At 39.4% G+C, this 20687-nt stretch overlaps 1 protein-coding gene across 3 annotated transcripts in view; it reads left to right on the top strand.

Annotated features, from left to right (window-relative positions):
• The window catches only part of LOC121327947 (diacylglycerol kinase eta-like), a 67769-nt gene that overhangs the window by 28321 nt on the left and 18761 nt on the right, over positions 1 to 20687 (top strand). For all 3 annotated transcript variants that reach the window (XM_041272312.1, XM_041272310.1, XM_041272311.1), the window contains 7 exons: positions 3726 to 3836; positions 4510 to 4590; positions 12767 to 12871; positions 13877 to 14009; positions 18142 to 18248; positions 18649 to 18774; positions 20362 to 20464. In XM_041272312.1, coding sequence (XP_041128246.1) covers positions 3726 to 3836; positions 4510 to 4590; positions 12767 to 12871; positions 13877 to 14009; positions 18142 to 18248; positions 18649 to 18774; positions 20362 to 20464 — 766 coding nt within the window. The remainder of the gene's footprint in view (positions 1 to 3725; positions 3837 to 4509; positions 4591 to 12766; positions 12872 to 13876; positions 14010 to 18141; positions 18249 to 18648; positions 18775 to 20361; positions 20465 to 20687) is intronic.

Here is a 20687-nt window from a genome sequence, read left to right as displayed (position 1 = left end):
AAGGACTAACACTAAACAAACGCGAAGAGCTGATGTTTTTAACTATTCTTCTTCTTCTTCTTCTTCTTCTTCTTCTTCTTCTTCTTCTTCTTCTTCTTCTTCTTCTTCTTCTTATTACCTCAGTCTCCAATCCCATACTCCACTCACCAAACACACAACCCTGAGTGAGTGAAAAAAGCAGCTTTTATGCAGCTGTACCGAGTCTCGATTGCTAATCAATCATTCAATTAGAGTCTCGGTACAACTGCACGTGAATTAATAAAGTGCAATTCCCCGTGCTCACATAATATTACTTTTATGTGCACATGAAGTGCTGTGCAATCCTCGTGCCTAAATACAAATACACATTTTAAACACTCGTGTTACACAGACCCGTTTATATCCCGTGTACCAATGACAATACACCAACATTAACACACAACACAAAATACACACAGGGGCGGGCAGTTTGCCACAGGGTCCTAAAGGCTACTGTCATTTACCAGGAGCCTACAAAAACACCCATTACTGGTGTATCCAATACAACACTGCTGTCAACATCTGAACATCGCCGTCATCACAGAAACTAAACCGCACTTACAAAACCACAATGTGATACCAGCTGCACTTAGTGGAAATGATCCAGCCAAACGTGAAGCTTCACTTCACTTGCAAACAATCCATAGTTCATTTTCTAAGGCATTAGTGACAAGAACCCAAACCTCGCTTTTCTATATGCATACTTATTGTGCATTATTGCACTAAGGGTGAGCAGGCTCCACTTCTGCTGTTTGCGAAGTCTCCTGCTTCTGAAGCATAACATAACAGCTTGTTCTGTGAGCACAGTTAGGCTTGGCAGAGTCGCTTGTAACATAAACAGAGAGGAGTGGCTGGCTGGAATTAATCAGGCTAGCATTGATAGCACTGATCGTGTTGTGTATGTTTGTGTGTCGAGTGCTGAAGTAAATCTGGCAACAGCAAAACAAGAAGAGAAATGGCTTAATTAGTTTTCCATTATTAGATTGATGTGAATTTAAATGTGCGTCTAAAGAACTAGACATTGCACCTGGCACCGTGCAGTGCTAGCCTGCCCTGTTTCTGCTCTTGGAAGGAGTGGGGTCTGATTTTCAGGACGTCCTGTCACTTTGTAAGGGTTCAGGATGTGATTTAGCTTGACTGAAGTGAGCGGTATGTAGAGGTGTACCTGTTCATTCATGTCTTCTTGATAAAGTGGAGTTATGAGTGAGGACCAGTGTGAGCATAAGGACATTGCAGTAGCCTTTTACTGAAACTGCAGTAGACTGTACACAGATAAGCTGCAATTTATTTAAGGGCTGTAAAAGTTTAACAGTCTGAATGAGCAAACAAAATATTGTGCAGTTTAAGGATCTTGCTTTTTTATTTTGTCAACATTTTTGTACATTGATGCATTGTAAACCACTGTACAGAATTTGAAATAAATATAAAACCTAACTTTTTTTATTGAAGATATGTATGATATGTATGTAAGTAGAAATTGATGTTTGCAGCCTGAATAAATGTCCTGCATGAAATTCAGATCCCCATCAATATCTTAGTGCTAGGGAACCACGATGAAGTCATTTTACCAGTCAGGATTGTTTGTATCCTGAAAGAAACCCACTAGTGTCCCAGATCCATACTCCTTGTAATTTTGTAAGAAACCCGTCCGTGTGCTAAGAAAGCTGGCAATCTGCACTTTGTAATGCAGAGAATAAAGCACAAGCTGCTGTACATAATCAGATTGGAAAAAGCCACCAAGGAGTTCCGTGACATCACAAAGGACGAGGAAACCACCAAGGAGTTCTGTGACATCACAAAGGACAAGGAAGCCACCAAGGAGTTCCGTGACATCACAAAGGACGAGGACGCCACCAAGGAGTTCCGTGACATCACAAAGGACGAGGCCGCAGTCATGGAACTAAACTTTCCTTTACTAAAAATCACAAGTCAAACAAAAAACTACTTTTTCAATAAAAATTATTCGCTGTCAGAATCAACTTTTGGCTAACATCAGAGCCTTCATAAGATTTCACGCTGACTATAATAATGCGTTCTTAATAATACTGCCCTAAAATGCACTGTAACTTAGTGTTTTCTGTGAATGACCTTTAGGTGGTGCTGCAGCACATACTGTGTCGTTGTCATTGTTTTCTTTCTCTCTCTCTCTTCCGTAGCGTTGCTTCGTTTTCCATGGTCTTGCAGATTGGAGGAAGTACAAATCAGCTTTCACTGCATTGCCTACATGAAACCGTCAGAGCACTTTGAAACCGGCAGATATTTAAAAAAAGGCTGTAAATTCTCATTTAGTTGACGTCAGATCGCGTCTGTAATCAGAAATATCAAGCACGATCTCTCATCATAATAGTGATGGCAGGATCAGTATACTAAGCGGGCACAAACATAATGTGATGTAAGGATTTTGCCTTGCACTTAGGCAATTGCTGACCCTCCAAAAACTTTACACCTCCTCTTACAAGGTGCAAACCATTGTAGAAGCGAGTAACTAAGAGCTGTATAAAAGCACACACCTGAAGAGACCTGTCATTGGCTTCAGGACGGCTGCTGAGGTACACTTCCTGATGCGGCGACACTTGGCTCTTGTTAAGGAGAGACAGGAACACGTTCAGAGGAGAAGGGCAAGACGGAGAAGACCCTGCATATTCACTCTCAGGGTCACTTTGATTGGGATGCTGGAGGATGTGGTGCTAAAGCGCTATCATCTCACTCCGCATGTCATCCTTGACCTCATAGCTGAATTGAGGGATGAGCGAGACCCCAGCGTCAACCTAGAGACCGCTATCCCTGCAAATGTGAAAGTGCTGTGTTCTCTGCACTACTTAGCCTCTGGTTCCTTTCAGACTACAGTTAGAATATCTAGAGGGATAGCCTAATCCACCTTTTCCAGAGTGCTAGGCAAATTTCTGGATGTCATGCTAAAAAGAGCAGGCCAATACATGTAATTTTCTAATGATATTAGCATAACTGATGTTGACAGAGGCTTTTCCAAACAACTCTGTTTTACGCAGAGTGACCTCAGCTGTATGGACAGCTCCTTCTCAGAAAACGTTTCTTTTCTTTTCCATGCGCCAAGAGGACTGCCATTCCTCTTTTTGTTTTTTTTTGGTTTGTATTTTCGTGCTCTACAAATGTCATACTGCGCCGTCAAATGTTTGCACTGCGCCTATAATTACATTACCCCCATAATGTAATTTATGGTAGATTACAATGGAAATAGACAGTCTATTGAAATGAAGTGCAGTTGTTTTCAAATAGGGCCCATATTCATTTAAGGTAAAGGATAACTATTCCTATGTTTATTACTTGGCAGCATTTATTTAAGCACTGCTGCAGACCTTACATCTTTGAAAGACAACTGTCCAGTAAACTGGTCTAGTTACCAATATACTGTATTTCAATTGAAATCATGACACAAAAGTTACATGTGCAGTCATTGGTTGTCTTTGTAAAATGTAAAAAGTTGGTGTTAAAAGGGTATAGCTAAATTGATGTTTAATAACACAATGGAGGAATTTCACCATGAGAAAGAATGTTAATAAAAAGTTTTGCAGTGATTTTTTCTTAATTTCTGGTTAAAAAGTAATATGCTTAAAATGCCCTCTGCCTCATTTTATCTATAATAAATATTCAAAAGCCTCCCATTCCATAGCAATCCAAAGGCTGCTTTACACACAAATTGGTAAGATGCAGATGTTTTTGTCGTGCAGACCAGCGTCAAGGAGGGATTACTACTGAAACAGACCAGTTCATTCCAGCGCTGGAAGAAAAGATATTTCAAGCTGCGGGGAAGGACACTATATTATGCCAAGGATGCAAAGGTAAAATGTCTTTTTTTCTTTCTTTTTAATCTTTTTTTTCAATGTTATTATCCTGCATGGGCTAGCTCAGACACCACAGCTTATTCACCTTCATCTGCTGAGCTCCTCTTTCCTCACCTCTCCTGACATCTAGCTGACTCTTTGAGTTTGGGTACCACTTTCTGTTCTTTGATCATGTTCTGGTTATGTGCCATGCTTTTGGGTGTTGTGTATTATCACAGTTTTAGGATAGCCAGAGATCTAATTTGCAGCTTGGACAACATTGTCACACACACACCGCAGGGTGTCTGTCTTAGAAATTATTTAGCTTGGGCACTGATCTTGGAGCTTTTGAACGCTATGAATGTTGGTACAAGTCATCTTTCTTAGGTCTGAAATAGTGATACCTTCCTCTTTAAAGGTCATTATATATATATATATATATATATATATATATATATATATATATATGTGTGTGTGTGTGTGTGTGTGTGTGTGTGTGTGTGTGTGTGTGTGTGTGTGTGTGTGTGACACATAACTGCTTTGGTGAGCAGTTTTTCCTCTTTATCCTCCCCTGAGTAGCAGTATGGAGGCACTAGTCGAGTGTAAATATTTCGCTGTGGTCAGTTCTTCTTGTGTTTGTTTGTCATGCACCGTTGTGCTTTTTTTTCATTTGAATTTTTTTCATTTACAGTCTCTCATTTTCGATGAAGTTGATCTGTCAGATGCCAGCGTCGCTGAGTCAAGCACAAAAAATGTCAACAACAGCTTCACGGTAGGGTGCTGTTCAGATAAATGACTTGAACACTCAGGATGAAATCATTCAGGGCCACAAAGGCTTGAAAAGAGACCTCTGCATGAGTGCAGTCAGACTGTTAATGTTTTAGCCTGCTGTCATGTCTCTAAATGTAATCTGTATGCATTAAAAATAGACTGTAGGTTGGTATATACTGTAGTATCAAATGTCATTGTAATTGTTCACTTGTTTAACTGCTGGCTTGTTAATCCCTTTGAAATTATATATATAGATATATAGATATATATAGATATATAGATATATATATATATATATATATATATATATATATATATATATATATAGATAGAAATATATATATCACACACACTAATACTGCATTAACTTGCTGTATTTTTAACTTTTTAAGACAGTAGTGTTGCATTTCAGAGTATCAGGTGAGTCTTTTTGAACACATAGTATGAAGTGAGAGTCTTATTTTTATACCTGTCTTTAAGAAGTCAGTAGAAATAAACCTGCAGGCCTCATAATCTTCGTCATTCACTGTGGTGTACAGTATGTATTGAGGGCTCTCCTGTCATTCACTGTGCTGTACAGTAAGTATTGAGGGCTCTCCTTGTCATTCACTGTGCTGTACAGTAAGTACTGAGAGAATGTGGAATAGGTTGCCTTCCACAATCTGCAAGCTGTTATACTTTTGAACGGGAATGAAATGCATAATATTCTATTGTGTCTTCATTGTCCATCCATGCTTTTCAGTTGTGAATCTAATATTGACAGTGTGTGTGTGTGTGTGTGTGTGTGTGTGTGTGTGTGTGTGTGTGTGTGTGTGTGTGTGTGTGTGTGTGTGTGTCACTCAGCATTGTGTGTGGTGGAGAGCCATAGAATGTGCTTCCTTCAGCCAGTTCTGTGCACGTTGTAATTTGTCATGCAATGTGTTGAAAGTGTGGAAACATTTTACATAAGATATATTCAGGTATTATTCCTGTGGTACTTAGCCGGAATTGATTTTGTAGCCTTTATTTTGTTACCACTTTGGGTAATTAATGATCACATTTCTGTTTATTTGGTAGTTAGGTGAAATGGTTCCCTGTTTCCCCTTTGCTGTGAAGGTGAACAGTATCTAGCCTAAGATAGCTCTCACTACTGTATAAAGCCTGATGTGAAAACGGTCGGAGTGTAAAGGAGAGTTAGGCAAGCCATGGATCATAACAATACTGGGTCATTCCCCAGGCCTTGCTAAATTAAGATGCTGTCATGGAGTAATACAGCTCACAGGGGACTGGGAGTCTATATATAGCAGCTGTCTTTTTCATTTGACTGAACAGGGTTTGATATGTATAGCAGCGAGGAAAATCTTTCTTCAGCCAGAGTGGTAATCTTCATTGACTTGTGTCCGCTGCGAGAGGCCCAGGGTAGTGTGCAAACAAATGCTTCTGAAAATGCACTAGTCTGGATTTTTGGTTCTCCTCATCAAGGTGATTGTTTCTTTCAAAAAGCAAGTAATGCTGCCTACAGAGACATAAGGGTGAGCCCAAAGTACAATTTTTTCTTAGAGAACAGAACAAAATGTATATTTCTAGGAAAACAGCTCTCAGATAGACAATTAATAAATAGTAAATTGCATTGGAAAGTGAGTGAAAGCCTTAGAATAGTGCAAACAATGACAGGATCTACAATGCTCAGCTTTGTTTTTTGTCAACACAATTTTCATTGAATCGCCAACTTAAGTGATGCTTCAGGATCCTGCCTGAAGCATCACAGATCCTCCAGGCATCGTTGTAGCTGTGTGGTGCCCGTGTCTGTCATACAGCTGTCCCGCCCATCTTCAGCTAACCTGCTGAATGAATAGCACAGCCCCTGTCTGGTAACTTCATTTCTGCAGACCATTGTCTTCAGTTTGGATTGCCTTTGGATTGAATTGTCTGAGTGTCTCTGGGGTTACAATGTAGGTACCTGACTTTCTCACAGCCCAAAGCCCAACACCAACCTTTTATTGGGCTGCAATCCATCATACTGTTATTGATTAATAACATAAATGTCTATCTATTTCACATGTGTTGTAAGCATCTGATGTGCATGGCTGTTGAGCCAGGTGGGAATACACAATGCATGTAGATGAGGGTCTTCCCTGTGCTTTACTATTGCAAAAGATATGCCAACAGGGGGAAGAATATGTCAGATTTCTGGTTTTTGTTATAAAACAACATAATTCTTAAAAAAAAAAAAAAAGAAAGAAGTGTATGGAAGTATTTCCAATAATGTTTTAATTCTTTCTATTAGTTTTGTTATTATTTGTGTCCCCACAGAATGCTACAATATGGATTCAACATATTTATATTTGTACTTGCAGTCAAGGGTACTATTTATTCAGACAAACAATCCCTTGATTTAATAACACAACTGTGCGCACCAAGAATGTTGGCTAATAAAAGACATGGGCAGTCTGCCTATCTCCAGAATTGCAAATTAAATCAGATTGAACTGTCCCCAAGCGAGTGTGCCCAGCATCTCAATGAGTATTGTTGTGTGCTGGCAGCCTTCAGTAAAGAAAACCACAGCCGTCATCTGTTGCAGATATAAACAAAGGATTTGCGCTTATTATACCATGTGGGTGTCCACCAAGGTGTCACAAAGCATTTCCATAAGCATGACACAGGAAATTCTGCTTTCTGTAGTGGAAGAAGACAAGCGACCCTTATTGACCATTCTGCATTAAAGCAATGCAGTAAGCCATGGCTTTGCAAGTAGCAAATCAAATGCATATCAATCTTTTTATATTAAGATTAACGGTGAAGGAAATGGGCTTAAATAACCCACTGTTTGTGATGAAGTAAAATGTGTTAACTTTTTAACCGCATTTCTGAAATAGTTACGTATCCAGAACCAAGCAACAATAATCTTTAGTCTGCAGACAGTCTATCACATATTCATAACAGTATGTATTTGTTGGACTAGTGTACAGTATTGAACACTTTCAGGGTTAGATTCAGGGACACACACAAATTGTCTGAGGTTCCCCCTGCAGTGTTGACAGGAAACCCTTTACTTTACCGTTGCTGTATCTCGTGTTATCCATATCGCAGCTAGTTTGTTCAATGTATTCCCAATTCACACATCATAGGTAAATCAACTATGGGATTACTTTTACTCGGGAACGTTCACCAGGAGAAAGAGGAATGTTCTTTTGAATATCGCTGTGTGCTCAGTTCATTCACACTCCTGCAGAAGTGCTGGTACTGTGATTCAAACTAGTGTCCTGTTGTGTGATCTGGATACTCTGACATTCTTACAAGATAATTTTTTTCTCCTGGATAGCGAGTAAATGTTGAGGAATGTGTTGCCCAGTTGTTATGTGATTAAACATTTCTAAAGAGTCAGCAGTATGTTAAAAATATAACGCTGTGATACAGACAACATGGGACACGTGTGTTTCTTGTAAACTTTGTAGCGCATTATGTAATGCTTTACTGGTTTAATCTTTGAGTTTAGTATGAAGTCATCCTTTCATAACTATTAGGTGTTTTCATAAAATGGTGATCTCTGCATTGTGGGTGCAAAAGATTCAATTTGTGCCAGTTACTGTCGAATAATTGTCATATCCTAATTATCATAAGTTTAGTATTATAAGTTTAGTTAATTCCAGTGATGTATTGTAGCTGATGATTAACAATGTGCAAACAAGTGCCCCAGCAGAGATGGCTGCTCACAAATGCAATTTTTCATCATAAAATGGATCAATGCACTGTCTGAGAATCTTTATAACAAGACCATGCAATCACATAGTGTCATTAGTGTCATAGCACAGTAGGTGCTAATTTCAGATCGACTTTAGAAGCTGAGAAGTGTCGGCACATTCATCACATCACAGCTGAAATCTCCTAGCAGGATTCAGACTTCAATGGTTCACTGCCACTTGGGAATAGTGAAATACAGCCGCCACTGGGACAGTGGTTGATAAGTAGTAATATCACTTGTTTCATTAATGATCTTCATCTCAGTCTAGTTCAGGAGCAAGAGAGGATGGGGAGATGGGCAGCTTGCATCTCAAACCTCCAACATTGTCACTCAAACATGAGTGAATTAGTACAAAAAATAAGACATTTATTTTATTAGCTGAAACATTGCACATAGAAAGCATTGCCTGATGTCAGTTATTTTTAATAAATTGGATTCCATTACACTGAGTGCTTGTTGTATTTCATGCAGAACCAGTAGAATTAAAGCCAGCTTCAGCTTTGGGATACTGACTTCTCTCTGCTTCATTTGATCAGTCGTCCTGGGAAAACATTTAGAGGTAATCAAGCATCCATTTGGCTCCAAACTAATGACGAGAGAATTGCTCCCTGCATAGACTGTTTAATCAGAGAGAGGGGAAAATGTGCAGCTGTTAATAACTGTTTTTATCTGGGGTTTGAGGGGAGAGGGTTGCTAAAAGATCCTCCGCAGTGAGGTGGAAGAGAATCGAAGGCAGCATAAAGCTCCAGCTGAGTGGCGGAATAAGCTGTGGTGAAATTAACAGAGGGAGAAAGAGCCTTTTCATGTAGTTGGAGGAAGGGATTAGAGATGAGAGGAGCCTCCCCAGTAGTAGGAAACCAGCTGACCACTGGAGCAAGTAGAGCCAGATCAAGTCATAGGATTCTAATGACAATGACAGTAGTTGAAAACCGCTATCGGGATTAGAACTTCAGTGCTTCAATGCACGAAGGAATGCCTGAACACGTAATGCCACTGTGACAACCTTGATAATCGCTGACAATGAGACATTGCAGGGAAGATTACATTTGGAGCTCAGTGTGTGTGTGTGCCCGTGTGTGTGTGGGAGTTGCAGTTCTCAGCTTCTCGTCTGTCATGTAGCTCAGGGGTGGGGGCAGCAGCAGGCAGAGAAGCAGAAGATACCTCTGGAGGAGTTTCTGGTTCAGGTTGGCTGTCGCATGCCTTTCTCCTGGTTGACACAGCTGAGGGGGTTTAGGTGCCCACCGTGAGATGAGCCCGAGATGGACTGGTAAAGTACTGCCCTTTCAGTCAGTATAATAGACCCTTTTTTTTTTAAACCTGTTCTTTTTTTGTTGATTTTCATTACTAATTTAGAAAGCCAGTTTTTGTGCTTCTTCCAGTGACATCGTGTAATGTACATGCACATTTTAAATTGCAGAAAGCAATGGGTATTATAATTTTCAATTGCCAAAACAGTGCCCTCCGGAAATAAAGTATTGATGTTTGTGGTTTGGTAATATGCGGTGTGTAGTAAGTAAATCATTTCCTTTTTTTGTTGTAGTCAACCCACATGTGTGCCTCTCCCATTCTTACTGTTGCTGCACTAACATAGAGGCATGGTGGGGTTGAAATGCTTGATTGATGGGTTGGTGAATGTTTGGCTTCTTGATTATTGGTGTAGCTGTTTTGTTAACATTTTCAAATATATAACTCATTTTTTGCACCTTGAGCTGCCATGAGCTTTTCGTTGTGTTTCCTGCTCGGTACTGTATCTAAATGCATTTCAATACTTCTGTAAGGACATTAACATATAGCCTGTATAGGGAAAGCTTTGCACTTTATTTAATTGCCTAACAGAAACACTCCCAGAATCAGTTTATATTAATATCTAAGTGTGTGGCTGCAGGGTGGTTACAATACACATTAGTAAAGCACTGCTTAAAGGAAACCAAGCAAGGTTTATTAGTTGGCAACTGGTTGCTGATTTGATGAACGTACTGTATAAACTGTAAGTGGTCTCAGAGTTGAAAGAGGGTCAGTATACAGCACTGTCTTTTCTTTCCAGAGACCCAAGCTGTTTAAGCATAAAGAGCCATTAAAATGCAGCAGTGTTGGCTGGTTTAACATCATGGCACTAGACATATTGACCAGCATTTTGAAATCAATTTCCAGGAGGCCTCATGTGCTCAGTTGTGAGGCTAATGCAGGGACTGGGTGGGGTCAGAGAATGAAAAACAATTAATAAATAAACACATGAACACTTTAGTGAAGTGCCTTTAACCCTAGCAAACCCACTCATTGTTTGTTCATGAAAGAAGCACGCAGGTACAGTATCTAATGAAGTGGTGCAGCACTTCAGAGCTGTTGAAAAAGATTGCTGTTAATCTACACTTCTAATATTGGAAAGAGAGAGGGATGTGCAGCAGGCTCTGTCATCAATTCCACCACCTGCTTTATTTCCCTTGAAAATGTGTGCAGGCCAACGGATCAATTACTCTAATTTACACGTAAGGATTTGGGCATATCTCGACTCCCCAGATACAATACCCCTTTTATGTGTTTATAGCACAGCCAGGCAGTGAAATAATAAGAGCAGGGAGGGGCTATTTAAGGAAGCAGTCTGGCAGCAAGCACATGTCTTTAACTTTCTAACCTCCACGACAGCTGTTACTTAATTGGATTTGATTGGGCAGTATGCATTGTGTCCGGCATATCTGAATGTATACTGTGCTACTGTATCCTTAAACATTTAAAGAGCTGGGGACTCGGGTCAGCACAGCAGAGATTCAACACTACTGTATGGTACAGATGTTAATTATAGAGCATGTTACATTACGTGAGGGCTCTCCAGTTTGTCATGTACTGTACCTGCAGTAATGAGAGGGAGACAAACAGAACATAATCCCCTCTGCACATTCTCTCTCAGGGGCTTCAGCCACTCCTTTCAAACAACAAGATAATATTTATAGAGTATAGAGAAGCGTTAACCACAGAGGGTTAACAATTGTATCAGTGCGACAATCAAACTAATGGTAACGACAAAGGCAATTATTTTATAAGGACACCTACAATAGGAAGGCACAAACAGGCTGTGATGACTGTGAAAACTGACATGGGTGAACACACTCGCCCACGCATGCACATGCACAGTTTCATCCCTCTTTTTTCTGCCTAATCTCTTTTTAACTTTCACCTTTCTTCATATATACAATTCCCCCACTGTAGTCCAATGAATATTTACATACATTTGTCTATGGAAAGAAAAGGAGCAGTATTGATTGATGTCATTTGCATTTGATTGTAAATGGTGCAAGATGGAGCTAGATGTGTTAAAATGAGTTAATTGCACTGCTGTTTAATAGAAGCAATTAGATTGAAAACGAATTCCAAAGAAATAAAGATCCATACTGTATTAACAATTGAAAAAAACAAACTGGGGGGCTCTGAAAGAACATAATTAAATTATATCCTAAGCACCTCATAATTTATAATATTCAATTTCCACATGTCAGTTGTCTTTGCCAACAACTGTAAAATAATAAAGTCCCTATGCGCCCTATTCCACGATACTGCTGGCATAACCCGAGGTTACTGATTAGAAATGCAATAACAAAACAACAAAACAACAAAATAAAACCAAAGATACAACTTGGAAACATAGGCACTGTTATTTCTGTCTTGAGAGGTATTCGCATGCACAATCATTAAAGTAAAATTCATATGATGCTGTATGCTTTGCGTTCTGCAGTTTCTCCTCATTAGGTATTTTGCCTAGTTAAGCCAGCAGCTGAGTTACTGGAAAAGGAATGACCCTCTTTCTTACATGAAGGCATAATGGCTGCGTGGGTGGTGCTTGTACAAAAAGTGATCAGTGCAAGTGTGGGTAGAGGAAATTCAACACACAAATGTGGACCCTAGGGAAAGCACTGCAAGTGCAAAGAGACAGAAAAGGGAACAGAAATGTGAAGCGCTCCAGTTCTTTCTCAGAATTGTATTTGATGTTTATAGAGCCTGCGTGTGGTGGGTCTGGGGTCCATCTCCCTAGCAGTGCGTTTGTCTTTCGGGGATTGTTCTTACTAGGCAGGTCTTGAGTGTGAAGGTATGCCCTGTCTCTAATCTATGTGCAGCGCGCATTTGGTGTATAAGCAAGGATGAGCAGAGATTTAGGAGGTAGCCAGATGTTCTTTGAGTCAAAGTGAGAAAACAAAAGTTGCAGGCAGCGGAATCAATAAGTAACAAGATTAAAGGCAGCCCGAATTTGTTGGGAGGTTTGGTAAATGCAGCACTTGTTACGAAACAAGATTGTAGCACCCCCCCCCCCCCCCCCAAAGACATTCTCGACGTCAGAATGCATTTCTCAAGCTGCAGCACCAAAGACGGGGGCTGCCCCGGCTGCCTTTTAAAGAGCGGGCACATCCCTGCAAGCGCCACTGCCAGTGTCCCTTCGGAAACACTCACCCCCCACAATCTTTTCCAGATAATTACACCGTTCAGGAGGCTCATTCTTTGTGCAGAAAACAGAAAGGAAATGGAAGACTGGATCACCTCATTAAAATCTGTACAGTCCAGAGAGCATTACGAGGTAAGTGTTTATTTTGTTAGCTTTCCCTCAATGTGCTGCACACCGTCTTCCCAGAGTGTGTGTCTTTTTCTGATTTGCACAGACAGCAGCAATGCAGTTACCTGAATAGCATTTCTCAGTCTACATGCTCTGCAATTGGAACGTTTTCTTCCTCTGATAATATGTAGGGTATTTGAGTGATGTGTGTTCACCATGGTATAGTAGAACTGTAAAACATTTTATTGAAGATTTAAAAAAAAAAGATTCTGTTTCTAAACTAAATTGTCTCAGCATAGACCGTACGTATTATTTCCATAGTAGTTTAAATTCATTTTTGTTTTTGAGCTTGGACTTAGACTTCATTTAAATAGGCATCACACATTTGACTGGTTTTAGCACCAATCTCAGACTACCTTACCAAAGGCAGCATTAGGTGATTTTATATATGAAAACCCTTACATCCGTACTGTATGTGATATAATGTATACTATATATGAGAATATGATTCCTTATACTGAATAAAACAGAAAAGAAAATTCCTTTATTGCTGCTTGGTTTCTGGTACATATTTTTGAGTGTTAAAAATAAATAAATATAAATATATATAAAATTTGAAAAATCTATATTGCAAATTTCTTTTAATTGGGTCATAAAAAAAATAAAAAATAAATAAAAAAATGTCTGAATGTGACTAAAATAACTACAATAACTGATTGTTTTGTGATTGAAGGGTCTCCAGCTTAAACAATCTCTATACATTTGTCATGATTTTAAGTAACTAACAATAACAAATCTTGTATTCATGCTCAGCTATTTGACGTAATATGAACCCAAATCAAAAGCCTTTTTTTGTAACACTGTGTGCTGTTTCAGCCTACAATAGCCAGTCATGAGGACTGCACAGGGAACTACAAAAGAGGGTTGTGACAGCTCTGCTCTTGAGAAATGTATAAAAACATGAGCTAGAAGTGCTTAGACCTAGTTATGTCTCGGTGCTGCCAATTTGTCTAACTTCTCCTTTGCTAGACGGCACAGTTTAATGTGGAACATTTCTCAGGGATGCACAACTGGTATGCCTGCTCCCACGCCCGCCCCACCTTCTGCAACGTGTGCCGGGACAGCCTGTCCGGGGTCACCTCCCATGGCCTCTCATGTGAAGGTAAGGACTGCCAGGCACTCTGCACCGCACCTGCCTTTGTTGTGCACCCGAGTTTCCCTTCAGATATTCCCTCTGGTGTGGACCGTGCTGCATTCATTGCCCCATGTCTTATTAACATGCCTAAATACATGAGCAGTGCAATGGGTTATTGTTTTTTGGGTTGTTTGTATGTCATTTGTATTTGTCTGCATATTTAAAATAAAATATAAAATTGATGAAAAAACTAAAGATACATTATTAAGAGGTTGATGATACAAGTTTTAGGCTGGCCGCAGATCCAGAACTCTGTAGAGCATTAACATAAATCCTTGTATCCCATTATACACACAGTTAAATGCAATTAAGAAAAAGAAAAGATTCTTGTTGAGGATCATGGTTCTTACTTTATATACATGGTTCTTTACTTATATATATATATATATATATATATATATATATATATATATATATATATATATATATATATATATAGTATTTAAGTTCAGCTTTATGTTCATTATTAGTCAATAAAGACATTTGTCAAAAATGCAGTTTTCTTCTAAATGTGGCTGAGTATTTTAGACCATGACAATTGTGTTTTAAATTTAATTGTGTTGGGTTGTCACAAATGCCAATAAAACAGGAAGACTTTAATAAAGCATTACATCCAAAAATATAACCCTCTACACCTCTAACATGGAGAATCACGAACATAAAACAGGAATAAGACTTCAGCAACACATCACATCCAAAAATATACCCCCTAACACCTCTAACATGGAGAATCACGACTTGAATTCTTGAGAATGCAGAGTGTCGGCACATTATTATTTATGTATTTTTTTGGTACAGGATGTCAGCTCAACAATACTGTGAAAAGAACAAATGGCTTTTCTGGTAAATCTTCTCTTTGTCTTGAGCAATTAGGGAACATAATTAATATTTCTCCTTGGCTGGCAGGTGCTTTTTGAGTTAGACTGGTAAATATTTTATTACTTCGCTGGATATTGAAGTTGATATACATGGAGTTTAGTGTCTTTTACTTACCATGAACCTATTGCATCTGATCCAAATACTGTACACAGTGATACGGTCATTAGCGCACTGCAGGAGATAGTGGTTCACTGCCAGACAGACGCTGCTTTTTAGTGTCTGCTGAAAGCATTTATATTTTTCCTGTGCATTTATTATTTAAATGTGGTTGGTTTCAAAAATACTGATACAACAAAAGCATCACATTTCTTATTGTACTTTATTACAATGGGTTTGTGTCTTCTGTTTGTCGTTGGTTAATTACAATAAGCTGTTTTTCAATAATGTGCCGTACAGTTTACACAAAGCACACAGAGGGATATGAAAACGCAGTGGAAATTTGCCATATTTGGTTGTGTCTTTTTCGGTGTACACCATGAGACTGTGTCGGGCACTCCTGGGGGAATTCATGCTCATGGCTTTATTCAAGCAGGATTGCATTGTATATACAACAGCACTCCCAGCTGCTGAAACATGGCATTATTGATGGGATTATTATGTGTGCAGCATTTATCTCAATCCAATGGTTGAATTAATTCAACTTCTTGCCCATCACACATCACACTTAATTTTAACTTGCCTGTAGGTGTTTGGTAAGTACACGGCTGTTCATTGCTACAGATGAAAGCCATTCGTTTTAGTTGTCAAATAGGAATGGCAACACTGGCCACTGTAAAAGTGTATTTACACACGAGGCAGGTTTGGGAATTATAGGATTAAGTCACATTTTTTTGGAAAATAAAAATAAATTCTGTTTGATTTATTTGACAGTGATGAAATCGCAGAGGAAGGGAGGTATAGTCACCCAGACAGCTATGATAAAATGAAGACAAATTACTTTTGAGTAGTAGTATGTGTGTATTGTTTAGTCATAAATCATTTATCTGCATCAATATTCTTTTTTGTTTCATTTGTTTATCCTCATGAGGATTCATTTACAGATGGAAGCCATGGGAGATGATTTTATGTAATCAAAAAATATATATTTTTTAATTTAATATATGTACCCTGACACCAGGATAGTCACCAAATTAGGCAATATCATGAGTCCCAAGCAGCCGAGTTCAATAAAGTAACTGCACAACAGCCTTGCTGACATCACATATCAGCGTTCACATGTTCCCAGCTGGGATTTAGTCAACACCACGTCAGAAAACACAGAACAGTGCCATCTGTCTTGGAGCACTTTAAAGAGATAATCCTGTATGCAATTCCCAGAAGCGTTTCCAAATCTCACACAAGGGCTGTTCATGGGGATTATTTATTTATTTATTTTTTTGTAATAGTTAAATTAAACTTTGCGCTCAGTGCCCTGGGTGAGAAGATTGGGTGGTTGTTACTGTCCAGTAGGGTTTGAGTGGGTGTTTTGGGGTGAAAGCTTTGTTGCAACAGTCTGCAATTGTGTGTGTTTCATTCCCCTGCCATTGTGAAAGAGTATATACATTTTCAAATGATAGCCAAGTTGTGAGAGTAAAAAGCCTTCCTGGAAACAAACCAAAATCCATCCATGTATGCTGTAAAATTACCAATGATTATAAACATTTTTTAAATTATTAACAAAATATAAAAGCCACCTAGGATTAAATGTGATTGTACGGATTTAAATGAACTATCAAAATGCCTTTAACAGATTACTGAATCTGTGGAAATCTTGACTGTGCTGGACTCTGAAAAGCATTTGAATGTTTCCCTTTAACCCTTTTCCCTGTTAATGAGTACCAATGGGCACAGCAGGAGGATTAAGACAGAGGTTTCAGAGCTCAGCTGATGTTCTGAACTGTTTGTGTTTGCGATGGAGTCACGGCAGGAAAGAGTTAAAGAGATGTCATTCACACTCGATCGAGTTTATTGCTTTGCAAATGGCAAATAATTAGAGATTCCAAACTGGCAATGCAGTGGATGGCTTATTATTGCTGAGGCTGGGCATCAGATCAATCAAGCGCTTAATTCTTATGCTATCTTGAGTCAGAGGAACATTCTTAACCTGATTAAAGGAGCAATTGAATTTACTCAAGGAAATCAACAGACTAACTGGCAGAGTTTAATTTATTAAAATCACTAAGAGGAGGGAAGGGGGCTAGAATTGCATGCCCTTGCTGAGAAACGGCACAGAAAACTATGTTAGCTGTAAACTGTGAAATGTTTTGGATTGAGATGGAGCATTTCATTTCATCTCAGTAACTGGACCATTGTGTTTCCATGGAGGCGTCTGAGCTATTAGGTTTTTTCTTCCCTTTATCACCTTCTTCACAAAGTATCAGTTAATGCACCATTCTGCGTTGATGAATGCATTTGAATCAAAACATGAAACAGACTGAAATTAAAACAGAGCAACTTGGCCTTTAATGTCCCTTTACAATTTATTTGTTGTTTAATAAGTCTGTGTTAAGGTGCTTTCACCTGAATTCAGGAGCTGTTCTTCAGTTCTGGTTTGGATCAAGTTTCCTTTTGTTTTGCTGGCAATACACTTGCTGTACACTAGGTGGTGCTGGCACTTACTAATATAAAGACACTTCAGGCTGATTTAACCTACATTCCGTATATGCAGAAATGAAGAGAAGTTCCTGAACTCACTCAAAACTCCTTAAAACAGACTGATTAAAAAAACTAAAGAAAAAAGAAAGTATGAGTAAGAACAACATGAAACACCCAAAATGACTGCAAACACCATGAAAGTGTCTGGGGACAAACCAACTAAGAAACAGTTCCACTCTGTGCCAGCTGAGAGAAGATTTGATTCCTAGATCACAGGTGTGCTATAAACTGCATAATTTACAAAAGTCACCAGGATGTGATGAGAGAAACAGAAATGTGTGAATCCCAAAAGCTTGGGGACTTGATTCTGTACGCTTTGAGTCCAGCAGGATAAATAATTAAAATGTTTAACTTAGATTTTAGCTGGAATATAAATGAGTGTTAATGAGTATTATCAACGTGTTACATTTCCCCGAGTGAGAGGAACCGGAAATGCTATGCCTTCTCTAACAGGCAAATGTTAAAAGCTATCTTGTTTAAGATCAAGATTGACAATCAAACCTGCATCAAAGATCACTTGAGTAGTTGTCAGGAGCAGGTTTGACTTGACTGGATTTACAGCGTCCTCTCCGATTCTGTCTTCCAGTTTGCAAGTTCAAGGCACATAAGAGATGTGCAGTCAGGGCCACCAACAACTGCAAGTGGACGACGCTGGCCTCCATAGGGAAAGACATTATTGAGGATGAGGATGGGGTAAGGCACTTTGTAACACATCACCCACTTTTAATATTCAGGAATTGAGGTAGAAAACTTGTGTGATTTTATTACGTAATGCCCTGAAATGGGATAACGTAGCAATAAGACTGTAAGTGATTATTAGTGGCGTGACATTGGAAATGGAAATAAGATGTTCTGGAATGTGTTCATATTGCATATGCTTTGCATCTTTTTTGACTAGTTTTTTATCAGTTATTTATTGTATTTTAGGTCACAAAGCTGTGTGTCTAAGCAGGTGTCAGTCTTTAGCTGAGATTGTTAAGGAGATCAAGAATATGGAAGATTATAAAATGAAGGGAAATGGGCCCTAGAAATGACTAAGAAAAAACAGTAAAAACAAAACAGGTGACTCAGTCGACTTTTCTTTTCTTTGCAGATTGCAATGCCACATCAGTGGCTGGAAGGTAACCTCCCCGTTAGTGCCAAGTGTGCTGTGTGTGACAAGACCTGTGGCAGTGTTCTCAGGCTGCAGGACAGGCGCTGCCTGTGGTGTAAAGCCATGGTAAGGATGACGAGACTTGTGTCACACATTGCAGGGTGTCTGACAACTTGCCTTCCCTTTTTACATTCTGCTTCAACAGTCACGCTGCAACTCACAGAGGATTTCTTCTGTGGGTTATTCACTAGAGAGGTGAATAGTAAATGCAGTGCATACTGTACATGCGTTACGTCACTAAGTCACTGTTTTCAGTATTTCTCTATTTTATGTCCAAGACAGATAACAGGATGTCAAGATAGCACTATAGTTTGATTTCATGTTTCATTACTTTGAGGCAGGGTGTGGAGTTACAGTAATGCCCCAGACAATGATCAGGTGCCAGTGTGTTATTATCATGATCAGAGGTGGAGATACAGTAATGCCCCAGACAGTGATCAGGTGCCAGTTTGTTATTATCATGATCATAGGTGGAGATACAGTAATGCCCCAGGCAGTTATCAGGTGCCAGTGTGTTATTATCATGATCAGAGGTGGAGATACAGTAATGCCCCAGGCAGTGATCAGGTGCCAGTGTGTTATTATCATGATCAGAGGTGGAGATACAGTAATGCCCCAGACAGTGATCAGGTGCCAGTGCGTTATTGTCATGATCAGAGGTGGAGATACAGTAATGCCCCAGGCAGTGATCAGGTGCCAGTGTGTTATTATCATGATCAGAGGTGGAGATACAGTAATGCCCCAGACAATGATCAGGTGCCAGTGCGTTATTATCATGATCATAGGTGGAGATACAGTAATGCTCCAGGCAGTGATCAGGTGCCAGTGTGTTATTGTCATGATCAGAGGTGGAGATACAGTAACGCCCCAGACAGTGATCAGGTGCCAGTGTGTTATTATCATATTATCATGATCAGAGGTGGAGATACAGTAATGCTCCAGGCAGTGATCAGGTGCCAGTGTGTTATTATCATGATCAGAGGTGGAGATACAGTAATGCCCCAGGCAGTGATCAGGTGCCAGTGTGTTATTATCATGATCAGAGGTGGAGATACAGTAATGCCCCAGACAATGATCAGGTGCCAGTGCGTTATTATCATGATCATAGGTGGAGATACAGTAATGCCCCAGGCAGTGATCAGGTGCCAGTGTGTTATTATCATGATCAGAGGTGGAGATACAGTAATGCTCCAGGCAGTGATCAGGTGCCAGTGTGTTATTATCATGATCAGAGGTGGAGATACAGTAATGCCCCAGACAGTGATCAGGTGTCAGCATTTTTTTTATTTTTATTTTTTGTCACTGTGAGTTTTAGGTCACAGCGTGACCATGCTCAATTTTAAGACCCTTTAATTTCTGAATTATTATTATTTAGGAATGTATTTTGCTCTATGGTTCCAATTAGCTAAGCTTTTACCTTAGAGACTAATTAGCACTAGTGTGATTTGAGCTGGCTCAGCTCTGGCCTCTCAAGTGCAGAGACTCATTCTAGCAGTTGTTTCAGGACTGGGATTGAATTGGCTGCTGCTCAGGTTAGCTTGAGTTACAGTTGTGACAATCGTTGGTTTGTTTCAGGTTTATTTTGACTGTGTTGTTGTTGTGATTCCTTTATTTTTTCACAGTTCTGTTTTGTTGTCAATATTTTTTTGTCAGGTGCACACTGCCTGCAAAGATGTGTACCCCCGAAAGTGCCCGCTTGGGCAGTGCAAAGTGTCCATCATTCCACCGACCGGCCTCAACAGCATTGACTCAGACGGTAAGTAGCTTGTGTGGACTGTCACTTGAACTGTGCTGCTGCTCACAGTATTGAATATTGGCTGCTTGAATGCTCAATTCGCCATGCAATGAAGTCATCCAGTGCTATATAAATATATGTTGCCACAAAAGGCATTGCTAATGTTTGCTGGACAAGAAACGTTGAGAAAACAGTTGAATGTTGCCATGGAAACCAAAAAAAAAAAAACATTTCTGTTTTCTAA

Source organism: Polyodon spathula, chromosome 15 (assembly GCF_017654505.1).
Source record: "Polyodon spathula isolate WHYD16114869_AA chromosome 15, ASM1765450v1, whole genome shotgun sequence".
Taxonomy (NCBI): Eukaryota; Metazoa; Chordata; class Actinopteri; order Acipenseriformes; family Polyodontidae; genus Polyodon; species Polyodon spathula.
Note: the sequence above shows the minus strand (reverse complement) of the source record. Positions and strands in the feature narration are given on the sequence as shown.